The sequence below is a fragment of the Protopterus annectens genome, chromosome 7.part0, assembly GCF_019279795.1.
Source record: "Protopterus annectens isolate FY-2018-M chromosome 7.part0, PAN1.0, whole genome shotgun sequence".
In the NCBI taxonomy this organism is placed as follows: domain Eukaryota; kingdom Metazoa; phylum Chordata; order Ceratodontiformes; family Protopteridae; genus Protopterus; species Protopterus annectens.
This window is the reverse complement of record NC_056739.1, coordinates 279,093,728-279,108,916: the sequence shown is the minus strand read 5'-3', so window position 1 is coordinate 279,108,916 and position 15,189 is coordinate 279,093,728. Positions and strand designations below refer to the sequence as shown.

Sequence of the window (15,189 nt, the reverse complement as noted above, 5' to 3'; positions counted from 1 at the left end):
TTAATAATCAACCCAAACAAAACTAAACTACTCCTCTTCCAAGCCACCAAACATACTCAAAACAACTCTCACTTTAACATCACAGCAAAAGACAACACCACTAAATACCCGACTGAACACACCAAATTGCTAGGAGTGGAAATAGACAATAAACTAAAATTTAATATTCACATATCCATGACCATAAAAAAAGTCCACAAAAAACTAGGAGTGTTATACAGAAATAAGCAACTTCTCACCAAAGCAGCAAAGATTTCAGTAGCAAATTCCCACCTTATCTCCACCCTACTTTATGCCTCTCCAATATATACCAATCTAAGACAATGCTATCTAAACAAGCTAGAGACCTGCTACAACAAAATCGCCAAATTTTCCACAGGGGCATCCTGCCGTAGTCACCACTGTCTCTCACTTGCTGAAACTGGGCGGGCTTGAACTCCCTCACCTCCTTCAATGGTATCAACTCTCACTCTCCCACAAACTAGTAAACCATCCACTAAATGTCCCAACCCTCCAGAATCTACTCAACCCTATCGCACCACCAGACCACTAAGATCCAGCAACAAAAATCACTTGCAGATCACTAAAGCCAATAACTCAGCTGGTGAAGCACTATTGTCTTGCACCATAGCCAAATTATGGAACTCCCTCCACCCACAATTACCTCTATACCATCATGCACCCACTTCAAAACTTTACTAAAAGCGCACCTAAAAATATACTGGCTATGCCCTTGCAACTCCCACTCTTAATATCACCCACCCCATCCAACCACTACCTTTCTTTCCACTCCACTAACTACCTTGATTATAGCAAGCTCAGATGCTCATAAGCTTAGTACTTATTATACAGCAGGAACTTCTTATTGTAACATTTGTTAATGTCTGTTATGTACTTCACAGATAAAGATTCTAGTTGTCTACTGATGTACTATGTTCATCTGTAAATATGTTGTAAGTAATTGCTATGTTAAATTGTTAATCGCTATGTAACCCAATGTAACTACTGTCTGTTTATTTTAACTGTGGAGCTTTTCTCCCCAGGCCTCCGCTGAAAATGGACCTACGTCCAGTCGGACACTCCCAGGCAACAAATGTAAATAAATAAATAAAATAAAATGCTGCTGAGCAGCAAGTGTGAATTTACCGTTGTATCCCTCAATATTCAATGAGCGAAATTAGAGAGTTGTTATTGAAGAGGTAGCAGCTATTCAGGGAAAATGAGAGATCACTTCAGACACCAGCATACTTACTTTGGGTATTGCTAGCCCTTATAATGAGATGTCTGAGAAATATGACTGGATTTACTATTTAATATTAAAAATATCTTTTACAGGTGCTTCCTGTACCCAGGGCACAAGGTTTAATTTCTTCCAACTTAATTTGCTTACTGTATCACTCTGAGCAATTCACTTAACCAGACAGTGCCCCTGGGTCACCACTGAAGGGGACAGTCGAGTCCAGTGGGCTTACCAGGCCAACAGTTTTTAAAAAGATATACTTCAAACTCTCTCTTTTCCTGTAAAAGGCAAATGGGAATCTACAAAGAAAAAAAAATGTTTTTCTTTTTTTCTGATAGTCCATCCCCCAAGCAATCATAACCTAAGAGAAAGTAGCAGGTGAATGATTAACTCTTCTCATCAATCTGCATAATGACCTTTCCTTGAGATGTGCTTCAGTAACTTTATTAACTGTTAGGTTCCTGTTTGTCTTGAGTGATCAGGCCACTGATGTTAAAATGGACAGAGTAGTGACCTGGCTAGTGATGGGTTTCTGGTGTCCTTTTACAACTTTTAGCTAGACTAGAATTATTGTTGGTAACTTAATTCTCTGTTGTTCTTGTGAATGCTTGTTATAAAAAAATGTATTGTAACTTGTAACATGGTATAGGGTAAGCATAAAAACTTGCTTTCATATAAGCAGACTGTGTTCATAATGATACATGTCTGTATAAACTGATTTAATGTAAACCAATAATACATTTTAGATGGATGATGTAATCGATGATATCATCAGCCTGGAATCAAGTTACAATGATGATAGTCTGGTGTACACTGGCCCAACACAGCAGTCGCCAAGCACAGTAAGTAGCCATGTTTACTTAAGAGACCCCAAGCCCCTCTCCATGTTCAGTTGCAACAGTTTTACTAGAGATTTGTGCTTAGATATGAATATCATGTTGAAAGTGTTGATGTATGCATTTTTTTCATACTGTAGTGCAGAAGTACTTGCAATGTAAAACTAAAATCATAGTGTGCACTATATATAAATGTTACAGTTAAGATTAATGTGTGTGTAGTTTGCATGCTGTTAGGAAGTACACTTCAGAGATTTCTACTTAGACTACTGACTCATAATGTTTTGAAATGTTACAAATTGTGGTTGGTGGTGCTAAAATGTACAGCTAGTTATATTAGTAATACACACTTTCCCCAGGTAAGTGTATGCATTTTTGTTTTAACTCGCATTTAATAACTGTTCAGTAAAAGTTTCTTTTTTTTGTTAAGTATTATTTGGGCTGACTGTATGTTGTGTGGTCTTACTAATCTTTATTTTTCTCTGCATGGCATCTGATTATAATTTGCTGTTTCATCAAGTAAGTGCTACGATTAGCTGACCACTCCTATTCATGCATACATATAACTTAGTACTTTTAGATAGCTGCCACTTTGCATGGAGTTCAGGGTGTGCCTGTGAAAGGTAAGAGAGGATGAGCAGAGCAAGCAGGAAGAGGGACTCAGATGGACACCTTTTGTGCCAGCAGCTTTAGCAAAGCAACACAGAATGTTGAAACTGCCCAATTACAAAAGAAACAGGTTTATAGCAGTGAAGGATTGCTTGGTCCATCCAGAATACATAGCTGATCCCTGATCCCAGTTCTTTTAAGCAGCTTATTGGTTTCCTGAATATTTTTATTTTAATTCTGAGAACTGCTTTTTGATGGTACTATTATTCAGGGAAACTTTTTTTCCATTTACAACCATTCATGGAGTAATTAACACATCATCTCTGAGCCATCCTTCTAGTAGCTTCCGATTGCATCCCTTATTCCAGTGCACCCCTTTGTTTTGAAAGGTTGTATCCACTTGGACTGTGCATTCCTTCAAGATACTAAACATTTTGACCATATATACCCCATATACCTTTTTCTTTTTTTTTTTCTTCAAGGATATGTTACACTCATCTCCTTTTATATGACTAATGAGTGCAGACTACGACCTCTGTTGTCATTTACTGAGCTGCCTTTATCCTGTCTATATCATGAAGATGATGTCTCCAGAATTTTATGTTATATTCAAGCTTCACCAGTTGTCAATGTAGAAGGAAAATTACTTATTCTGGGATCAAAATATGCAACTCACACGAGCTTACAAAACTGCCATGAGCAGTTCTGCCAAATATTCCTTGTTATCTGCAGTAAGATTTTACTGCCTTCAGGGTCCAGTCTGTAAGGGTGGGATAAGTTGGCCAAGTGCTGAAGAAAGGTGGAGTGGCAGATCAGGAGGAGGAATCTGGGACACAACCGATGGCCGATAGCTGCAGCAGAACCAGAAAAATATGGAAACTTCCTGCTTAACAAAGGAAGGTGAAGTGCAAACATCTTTTGAATGAAACTAAAGGGAGCTGTCAGTTGCATTTTCTATCATGAATCATTCCTTAAGAAACTATTATTTACATTGTATACCCCGAATCATTCTTTAAAAACTAAGTATACCGAACAGTAGAAAAAATATTTTTGCACTAGAAGAACTAACTGATATTGCCAGCATCTTGGCAGATAGGTTCAGTGCTAACTTTACCCCCCCCCCCTCACCCCCTAAAAGGCCCATATCTGTATCGGAAGAATGCAAAGTCCCTGTAATCACAATTACACAGGTAAAAACTGCACTCTCTAAAGCCAAGAACGCAGCATCCATGGGACTGGACAACATCCCTGGCTGCATTTTACATGAACTTCAGAACAAACTGGCTCCCCATCTAAGCACCATGTTCAGTCATAGCCTCACGTCAGGCTTTGTGCCTACTGAATGGTGCACAGCAACAGTTATCCCACTCCACAAAGGGGAAGCCACCATGGACCCCACAAACTATTGCCCTATTAGCCTGATGAGCCTGGTCTGTAAGGCCATGGAATAAATCATCATGGAACTTATAAACAAAGACATTAGTAACCTCCAAACTCTGGACCCCACTCAATTCGGGTTTGTGAAAGGCAGATCATGCCTCCTGAACCTGATTGACTTCTTTGAAACAGTCACAAAAGGTGGTTCACACAGCCTATCTTGACCTCACCAAGGTTTTCAACACCTTCCCCCATTCTGGAATTATAGATAAACTCACTAAATTGGGTATAAATCCCTACATCACAAGATGGGTTGCCAACTGGCTGACTAACAGAACCCACAGTGTAAAAGTTGCAGACTCCAAATCTGACTTCAAACCAGTGACAAGTGGAGTACCACAGGGTTCAGTCCTGGGTCCTCTCCTGTTATGTATCTACTTCTGTGAAGTGCAGGCTAACACAGAAGGTCTCTGGCTAACGAAGTTCACAGATGGCAGCAAACTAGGAGACATAGTAAAATCCCCAAACAATGTGGACATCCTGCAGAAGGGTCTCACTGAGACAGACACCTGGTGTCAGAGCCATTTCCTCAAGCTCAATGCCAAAAAGTGCATCGTCATCCCCTTTGGCAAAAACTCTGTACCCATGAACAACCACATAGGCGGTAGTCTACTTAATGCCAAATGTGTGATGAGACCTTGGGACCCGGGTGGACAGTAGTCTCTTCTTTGATAATCACATCACCACAGTAGTTAGGAAATCCTTCTACATGGCAAACCTCATCACAAAAGGGTTCTCATCCAGGAAAAAAGAGGCCATTGTTCCCCTCTACTCATCACTCATTGTACCCATTATAGAGTACAACACCCCTTTTGGAATATACCTCATACGACATCTGTAACAGCTGGAAAGGCTGCAGAAGTACTTCACCAAGAGGATTATCGGCCTCAAACAGATGCCCTACACTAACCATCTCAAAAAAACTCCAGCTTTACTCCATAACATATCGCTTACTCCAAGGTGATCTCTGCCTAACATACAAAACTATGTCAAACCCAGAACTGTTGGACATGCTACACCCTAAAGAAATCCCAATCCCTCCAAGCTACATGGTCTAGGGACCTAAACCTTGTCACCACAATAAACAGAACGTGCTAGAAGGATAGATTCCTGTCCCAGAGACTTTCTGTACTCTTGAACAAATTGCCCATCTATGTCAAACAGAGTTCCTCATTAGCACTCTTCAAGAAAAATCTTGATGAGTGGATGAGAAATAGGAAATTCATCCCGGGGATCAGTTCTGTGACTCTGCTTGACAGGGGGACAGGAAAATAACTTTCTTGGGTGGCGAAAGCCAGGGAACCTTGTTGGCTAGGCTTACTTAGGCCCTTGGGCCAATAACCTAGTACCTACCTATGAACCCCATGTATCCTCCACTACTTAAATATATAGACTTTAATGTTGCATGATTTCAGCATTATGAAAATAGTTGTTTGAGACAAAATGAAGTATATTTCCTTTTTTTTGAAGATTGCACCATTTTGTAGCTTGTATATTTAAATCACGAGTGTTTGTGTATGTGGGGGGGGGGGGGTCGCAGATAGTTGTATTCCCAAAAGAAATAAAGTTCCTGTTACTAATTTACATTATATATATATTATGTTCCTGATTACTTAAATGAGATTTGTTATTTTATCATCAGGGCTTTTGTATTTGAGGAAAGGGGGTTCATTGTCATGACAAAATCCTCTCTTTTTTTCTGCTAGTGTGGTCAGCAAAAAAAAAAAAAGTTCAGCCAAGTATTCTGCATACTCTTCATATACAGTCTAAACTCTTGGAGCATAGCTTCCAAGGACTGTATAATGATCCTGCTCATTCAGCACTTACATTATTCTTAGTATTCATACCTACCTAAGCAGTGCCAACTGCCTCACCTTGCTATTTTAGGAATGAAGTTGAAAAGGTGTATGCCATCTTTTGCGACATACACTCATTCACTTCAGTGGAAGGATCAGGGCTGGTAGTGCTGTAGGACGTATATATTTACCTTACTTACAGTTATGTGATCAGTGCTTTGCCCCTGTAACCAAATGACCAACTGCAGGCTCAGCTGGGTTACAATCATATTTAACAACAAACACATATCAATAGAGGCATAATAGCACAGATACCGGACTAATAATACATAGACACGAATGCAAAAGAAAAGTAAGATATGGACAAAGAAATGGAAGTACAGTGACAGTGAAAGCTTGAGAGTTGCACATTCCATTTGTTCTTATAGGATGGTAGGATGATGTTACTAATATCTAACAACATGTTCCTGAAAGGAAAACAGTGCTTGTGAGCTGGCAGGTACACAAATAGTTAATAAGACATTGACTTAACTGAAACAGCATAGAGTAGGAGGTAACCAAAAGGAAAGATATGATAACTCACTGGAGAAAACTAATATTTAAGTACTGTCTCCATTTCTGTGGCATTTGTGCCAACCTATCAGGAACTTTTTGATTTCTGACCTAAACTTGGAGTAGCTTGCCAGATATGTGAAGATGCAAGAGAAATATTGTTGCAAGTTGGGGGCAAGAAAAGAGAAGATATGATATTCACAATGAAGTTTTGTGGAAGGGGGTTGGGAGTGAAGCCTCATGAGCAGAGTGGCTTCTGAGGTTGTGAACTGGGCTGGCTGCAAGGAATTTCATTGTGAGAAGAGATGGGGTGGCTTGGTGGAGGAAACACGCAAGATGTTGGCTGTGTTTGTGCAAGTTTACATTTTGCATCGGCTAAAATTAGGCAGTGGTTTTCATTCAGAGGGGACTTTGTGTGTGTGTAAGGGTACGACTGCAGGTGTGTGTGTGTGTGTGTGTGTGTGTGTGTGTGTGTGTGTGTGTGTGTGTGTGTGTGTGTGTGTGTGTGTGTGAGCGTCTGAAGGTGCCTGTGCAACTGCATTGCTTTGGCTGGTAAGCAGTACACCAGCGCAGTTAGATCTAACTGCATTAGTGTTTGATTTATAAACACAATAGTGAGCTGGTAATGAAACATTGTGATTCAGAGACATAAGGATGCAATAAGCAAAGTGTCACTGTCTTGCTACTGGGCACTGTGGCATTGTCCAGAAAGTGCTAACAGTGGTATTTTTGCCTGTCCTGTCCATTATGTTCTGGCAAAATAAATGATTTTTATATTCTGCGTCCTGCCAGTTTTGCTGAAGAAAACTGCCTGAAAGTGTATACTGAACTTATTTTCGTTTATCATCTGTTTTCTGTACTCTAGCATGGACAGTCTGTATTTACTACTGCCTATATATATAAACAAAGGGAAAGTCAGCTAATATTTGCTGGATAGGGAATATTCACATGAATTTGAAGTCTTTTGGTTGGAGCATGTTTACAAGTCCAACGTTTCAAAAATGGCAATTTCCCCAGTCTGAAGTCATCACAGAAATAAAGGCAAATACCTACTCATTTTAATTGTCATCTCAAAACTATTGGAAACCCAAGAGACAATTAAACTGATAAGTAGAAGATGTTCAGGGTTGGAGTTTGCCTCTGACATTTAACAATATTTTGCACAATTTGATAGATGCAAATATTAATGGATTTTTTTAATATATGTTCTAGCCAAGCCAGACAGGCCTGCAGTATTACTGAAGTCCATAGGTTTTATTCCGGATAGGTCTGCAACATTGTTAAAAAGTCTATATCTAGACTGCAACTTTATTTTCTAACTGTCTGACTGTGGTGTGTGTTAATTCAACTATGGCCACTTGAGCCAATGGTTATTTATAAGGGGACTAGATAGAAGTTTTCCATCGCGCTGCCTACATAAAATACAATTAAGGTAGCAGTGTAAGACAGTAGAATAACGTTATAAAACATCACATACAGTGAAGGAAGTATCAGGACAGTTTAATCTTACTAAGGAGCAACATCTTTATCACTACTAACAGGCAAGTGGACTGAACTGCTAGGGTCCGTGTTTGCTCATTGCCTAGTTACAAAAACTGACAAACCACAATGTAACAAAAATTAACGAAGAGAATTAGGTTTACTAGTGTGACAAAAAGCTATACACAGAACACTTGTTCCATTCCCCATTTTGACACCAGTGTGATACTCTGTAAGAGACTGTAATGTAGTGTAGCATGACTGTATGACAAAGTGCACTATCCTACATTGCTGGGATATTGAGCCATTAGCAGCCTGGAGAAGAAGTGCGCTGTCGGTAATTCTATTACTGTGATACTGAGGTCTTCCATGCCACAGGCCCGTAATCATAGGTTTTTATTTGTGTACTAGGCTAACGACCACAAGGTCATTTTTAAGCCTAGCCATACATCCCAAATCTCTGACAAGTTTATTTTTTTATTTTTTATTTTACATTTATTAACTGGGGGTGTCTGACTGAGCCAAAAAGGCCCCTTTTCAGCAGAGGCCCAGGGAGAAAAGCTCCACATAGAAAAACTACAGATATATTTAGACATGATCAGTATACACACAAATTACAAAAGTCATGTTTTTACAGTGGTATGCAGCACATCAACAGTTACAGTGGAGAGAACAAACAAAAAAATATTTAAAAATAAAGGTACTTAATAGATTTGTGGTGTACATCTGAAATTTGGAACATTGGTAGAATACATACATAGTACACAGGTACAGTACATACATTGTAGATTAGCCAGTGTTTGTGAGAATAGTTTTCAATCTTAATCAAGTACTCTAGGATTAGTATGTGTACCTTATCTGCTTTCACTAGCTTGCGGAGCAATCATGGCACTGCCAACTTTGCTTGAGATGTTGCCTGATGAGGTCTTTAAAGGAGGCTTTGGATGATGTGTTTTGTATGCTAGTGTGGAGAGAGTTCCATTTTTTAGCCACTGAACTACTAAATAGTGCATCTCCAAAGCTATTGTAGCTGTTGGTGACTTCTGGTAGTAGTTTGCTTGATGATCTAAAAGGCCTTTCAGCTGAGTGATGTTGTACTAGGTTTTTGAGGACAGGACACTTATTGGGGAGGTAATAGAATGACAGAGGCAGAGCTGATTGTAGGTTAGGAGGTTTGGCAGTTCAAGCCAATGGAGTTGTCTCAAAACAGTACAGTGATGAGTACTGTATGAGCAATTTGCAGCAAAGTGGGCAATTTTGTTATAGCAGGCTTCCATTTTGCCTAGTTCCGTTTTGTTGAGATTAGTCAGAATGGGGGATGCACAGAGTAGGGTAGATAGAAGTTGTGAGTGAGCAATGGCTGAACTTCTGTTGTTGGTAAGAAATGGTTTGATACGGTAGAGTGATCCCAGTTTGGCATGTACTTTTTTAATAGTTAAGTTGAGATGACTATCAAATTTTAAGGTTGGAGTCTATGGTTATTCCCAACAGCTTAGCTTGTGCCACTGGAGCGATTGGAGTAGCATTTGTGGAGTAGATGGTGAATTGACTGTTATCAGTATTTTTGTTAGAGCTGGTTATAATCATAAGCTGAGTTTTCTTTGGATTGAGGATAAGTTGGGCTTTGGTTAGGTAGTTTTCAACGTCGGAGAATGCCAATTGAGTTGTTTGCAGGAGAGTGGGAATGTTTTGTGCAGCACAGATTAAGGTAGTGTCATCTGCATACTGAATGATAGATGCATGCTGTGTGGAGGTATGGAGGTCATTTGTGAAGATTGTGAATAGTAGTGGTCCTAAGACAGAACCCTGTGGGACTCTTATAGTTATGGGCAGCTGAGGAGAGAGAGAATTTTCCCATTTCACAGCTTGGTACCTGTCAGTTAAGTAGCTTTGGAACCAGATAAGAGTGGAATTTGATAGGTGATACTGGTTTAGTTTGTTTAGCAGGATTTGGTGCGAGAATGTGTCAAATGCTTTGGACATATCCAAAAAAAGAGTTGACACCTGCAGGCCTTCATTTTTGAGACGGTTTACTGTGTTCTGGTTCTGGTATTCTAGAGAAGTGTAAGCAGGGGCTTAGGAGGTGAAACATTTAAAAGCAAGTGCCTGGGAGATTAGACATTTACAGGCTGCCCATGTCCATTAAAAACATAGGTGCCAAACCAGGGATGAATTTGCTGTTCACCATCCAGTTGTCCAAATTACACTTGAATTGGGTTAGGGAGGAACTCTGCTTCACAAAGAAGGGGTGCCTGTTCCAGAGAAGGGGTAGTCTATGGGATACATACCTGTATCTCCAGCAGGTCCTGTTTATGTCACAGGCGATGTTTTAAGCCTTTAGAATGAGTAATTGTGGTGCTGTTTCTTTTGTGGATATGCAGGAGGTCCATCAGGGTGGGGTCTGACAATGCCTTGTATGCCAGGCATAGATCTCCACTCAACAGCCTGTAGGAGACAGAATACAGGGTTAGGGCCTTGAGGCAGTCTGCACAGGACATATTATTTATGTCCTGTATTCTTTCAGTGAGGAACCTCCATGGAAGTTTCAATTGATGGATGTACCTGATTAGGTACATACTAAAGTGGACATTGTACTGAATGATGGGATTGATGAATGCCATTTACAGTGGAACAATGACCTCCTTGGACCAAGATGCCGTACCTTTGTTTATATGTTGCACAGCATAGACAGATTTCCTCACTGCTGTAGACACATGATGGCCAAAGGCTAGATTACTGTCTGTGTCCTCAAGTCCCTGACTACTGAGTCAACTCTTAGGGGTGTGTTGTCGGTATAATAGCTACCAGGGGTGGATGAATTCCCAAAGGTTATTATGCAGCAGTTATTGGTTTGTGTTAGCCCTTCCTGGAGAACATTTGTGTTGATGAGGGATTCTATGACTACTCCTAATTTGCAGTCATCTGAAAATTATGTCAGTCAGAAGTCATTGACATTAGCTGGGATTTCGTAGAAGTAAATTCCAAAAGGGAGTTATCCCATGATCAGTCCCTGACAAACTCCACTTGTGACTGGACTATTTGTAGAGGTGGTCCTGTCTATGAGGCAGCTGGTTATCCACTGAATGAGATAAGAGTTTATACCTAACCTCTTGATTTTTGTTAACAATGCCCAACTGGGGTATTGTGTCAAATGCCCTGACCAGGTCAAGGCTGGCAGTGTAAATCATTTTGTCCTCATCTATTGCTTTGGTGACCTACTCAAAGAAGTCCACCAGGTTGAGTAGGCATGATCTGCAAGACCATGGAATGGTTTAACATGGACCTCATTAACAGGGACACTGGCAACCTCCAAACACTTGACTCCACACAGTTTGGCTTTGTCAAGGGGAGGTCATGTCTATTAAATCTGGTCGACGACTTTGAGATAGTCACCAAAGCCATGGATGAGGGGAAGATGGTGCACACCACCTACCTTGATCTGGCCAAAGCCTTCAACGCTATTCCCCACTCAGGCATAATAGTAAATTCTCTCAACTAGACATCAATCCATATGTTACCAGATGGGTAGCAAACTGGCTCACTGATGGTCAAAATAGAGGAAGCCATCTTGAGCAGTAGACCCGTAATGAGTGGTGTACCCCAGGGATCGGTCCAAAGGCCTCTGTTATTCAGGATATACTTCTCTGAGGTGCACGCCAAAACCAGTGGGCTATGGCTGACCAAGTTTGCAGATGACTGCAAGCTGGATGTGGTCATCAGTTCCCCAGGTGATGTTGACATCCTTCAAAAGGGTCTCACCCAAGCAAATGACTGGTGCTAGAACCATGGCCTCAAGCTGAATGCCAGAAAAGCATCATCATCCCCTTTGGGGAGAGTGACATTCCCACATATCACATTAATAACAATGTCCAAAGCACACACTCAGTCGTGTGGGATTTGGGCACCCAGGTTGATAGCAACCTGATTTTTGACCACCATGTTGCTTCCATTGTACAGAAAGATTTCTACATGGCCCACCTCGTAAGTAAGGGTATCTCATCCAGGGACAAGGAGGACATAACATCCCTGGATTCTTCCCTTAAAAGGCCAATTATTGAGTACAATTCCCCCTTCAGCATTACCTTGCAAAGCACATGCAGCAGCTGGAGAGACCACAGAGTTTCCTCACCAGAACAATCCAGGGCCTCAAACATATACCCTATGCAGATAGGCTGAAAGCCATGTCCCTCTACTCAGTTTCATATAGACTCCTCTGAGGTGACCTCTTCTCTTGCATTCAGAGCAATCTCAGACCCCGCCTTGATGGGACTGCTGCATATCCGCAAGTTAAGTTCCACTCAAGTAACCTGCATCCGTGACTCAACCTGGACTGTGACATCAATAGGACTTGTTGGGGGGACAAATTTGTGTCCAAGAGACTTCCCCATCTGTGGAATAGGCTCCCTCTCCACGTCAAGCAGAATACCTCATTATCCCTTTTCAAGCACAACCTGGATAACTGGATGAGAAACAGAAAATATACACCTGGGATTCGACCTTTGTCCCTGCTGGGCAAGGGCTTTGGGTGCTGATTTCTGTAGACATGGGCTAAATCCTTTGTTAGGCTTATAAGGGCCCCAGGGCCAATAGCTTAGTAACTTCCTATGATGTGCCCTTGTTGAAACCAAATTGGATTGGCTCCATTATTGTGTGGAGGTTTCCTGCATCATTATTGATTATTTCCATGATAATTCTTTCCATGGCTTTAAATACAAGACTAGTGAGACTTGTGGGTCTGCAGTTTCCAGGGACTGTAAATGGCTCACCTTTGTGCAGAGGGATGACTATTTCTGTTCTCCATTCACGAGGCATGAATTCTATTTGGAGACCTCAGTTAAATAGCAATTCTTGTTGACCTGATAGGTCATGATTCATGCTATTTGAAAGGTACCCACAGATATTGTCTGGGCCCATTGATACAGTGTTCTTGGCCTTAGAGAAAGTATTAGGGACCTGTTTCCTAGTGATAGTAGGTGTAGCTATATTGCATCTATATCACGTTATCGAAATTTTACTACATTGAATCAATAAAGGTCGAACTTTATTGATCGAAGTAGTAAAATTTCGAATAACGTAAAAAAAAAATAAATCACTACAAAAAAAAACTAACTAGTGTAGGCAGTAGGGCAAACCCCCCTGCACCCCCCCTACTTAAATATACTAACTATGAGACTGCACTATATTGAGGTAAACAGAAATCTCCCCCTTACGGAGATTTCCGTTTACCTGTGCGATGTTCTGGACTTTCAGCATTGTCGTGCTGACAATATTGTATTTGATATAGTCGGCTTACGACAACGTGAACTAGACCCACTATATTTGATGGTATTTTTTAAGAGAAAGTTGAGGGGGAGAGAGGAGTAAAGTTGGAGCTGAATCTGTCAGCCAGTAGGTTTGATATATCTTCTGACTCAGTATACATGGCTCCATTAATAATGAGCACCACACACAACTGTGTATTACCTTTGAGGTTGCAGACATACCTAAAGAATGCCTGATGGCTGTTTTTGGTCTGGGAGGCCAAATTTACCTTACGTTTGACTTTGATAGATTTTATTTGTCCTCTGAGGAGTTTGTTTATTTGATAGTGCTTTTATCATGCTGGGTGCTACACCTCCTGAGTTTTACCATGATTTTCTTCCTTCTGTTATACAGCCCACTGATTATGTGATTCTACCAAGGTTGCTTGTATTTTGAATTAGTTATGTACTACTGCCTGCTCTGTGCAGCTATTAACATGCTTGTATAGGGTTTCTATGAACACTTTTGTGTTCTCAGGGTTTATGGGGGATTAAAATGTTGCCAGGTTACCATTTAATAGTAAGAACTTAGCTTTACAGTAGTTCCTGAACATTTCAGGGCTAGCTGGAATTCTAAGTTTTGTTTTCAGTTCAACAGAAACCATTTTGTGGTCTGAACTTACTAGAGAAGACATTTACTATGGGGTGTGCAGCATTTTCCCATATTGGTAAAGACCAGTTTGTTTGCACCCCTGGTTGGTGTATTGACAAACCTGATCCAGGAAGTTTGTGTTTACAAAATCCAGGAATCTCTGTTCCTGCACGTTTAGTACCGTATATGATTCACATTCAGTAGCAGGGTAATTAAAGTTGCCCATGAATATAGTATTGCATTAGATGGCAAGTATTTCCATTAAGTTTAAATGCATGTTATGGGTTTCCTGGTTCATAGAGGGAAACCTATTGCATGTGAAGAAGTGGCATGGGATTTTGCTTATGGTGATTTGAACATGGAGAAGCTCAAGTGCATTGTCCGGTTTGACCCGCCTTGAGATATATTTATTTTTTATGTAAATTTAGACATCACCTTTAGTCCCTGTTTGTGTAGTAGCTGGTCTAAATGTGTGGAAGGCACTGCTAGTGTGCTGTCCATAGTTTTAGATCATGTCACAATGGCTGCACAGATGTCAGCATTCTCTAAGGTGAGGAGAACATGTAGGGAGTGGAGTTTTTTTGTTTAGACTCCTAGCACTGATCAGTAGCACCTTTAGATTTTCTTGGTTTTGTTTGCAATATCAGAAGTACTTTCAGTTTGGCATTGCCTAAAAAAGGCACTATGGGGGAGGATAATATTTTAGCTAATATTGGAAAGTCTAGAGGGGAGAGGTGCAGACCATCCCTGGCAAAGCAGCATGGTCTGTTTACCATCTTCTTCATGATGACAAATATTGCACCCCCTTAGATTGACACTAGAAACTAAGCCAATTATTAAATGCAGTCATCTTTTGCTCATATTGTGGCATCATCCTTGCAGAAGGTAAAATGCTGCTCAGTGCTAGGCTCACACCAGCCTGGGACACACATTACGAGAGCTCCATGATGTCTCTTGATATAGTCTGGGGAGGTACATCTTGGGTCATTTACACCCACGTGGATTATGACTATGTCATACTGGTAATTGTAGTCCAATGATTGTGTGTGTGTGTGTGTGTGTGTGTGTGTGTGTGTGTGTGTGTGTGTGTGTGTGTGTGTGTGTGTGTAATGTGGCAGATCCTAGTCCCTGATAAGCAGCTGTGAATTTTTCTTTACTCAACATGGTTAGAGGGACATCAGTGTGGCTCGCAATGAAGTCTCCTATGACCAGAATGTTGGATTGTGTGGTGGGTTGCCTTATGGGTTTAGAAGGAGAGGCTCCATGAGATGTGGCTGTATGTGTTGATGTGGGTGTTGATTTGAAAGAGTGCATTTCAGGTTGCTGAGTGTATTTGTTATGTGTACTT

At 40.7% G+C, this 15,189-nt stretch overlaps 1 protein-coding gene across 6 annotated transcripts in view; it reads left to right on the top strand.

Annotated features, from left to right (window-relative positions):
- Positions 1-15,189, top strand: part of TFEB (transcription factor EB) — a 1,305,476-nt gene that overhangs the window by 1,150,443 nt on the left and 139,844 nt on the right. For all 6 annotated transcript variants that reach the window (XM_044076758.1, XM_044076756.1, XM_044076757.1 and 3 more), the window contains one exon: positions 1,987-2,082. In XM_044076758.1, the coding sequence (XP_043932693.1) occupies positions 1,987-2,082 (96 nt within the window). The remainder of the gene's footprint in view (positions 1-1,986; positions 2,083-15,189) is intronic.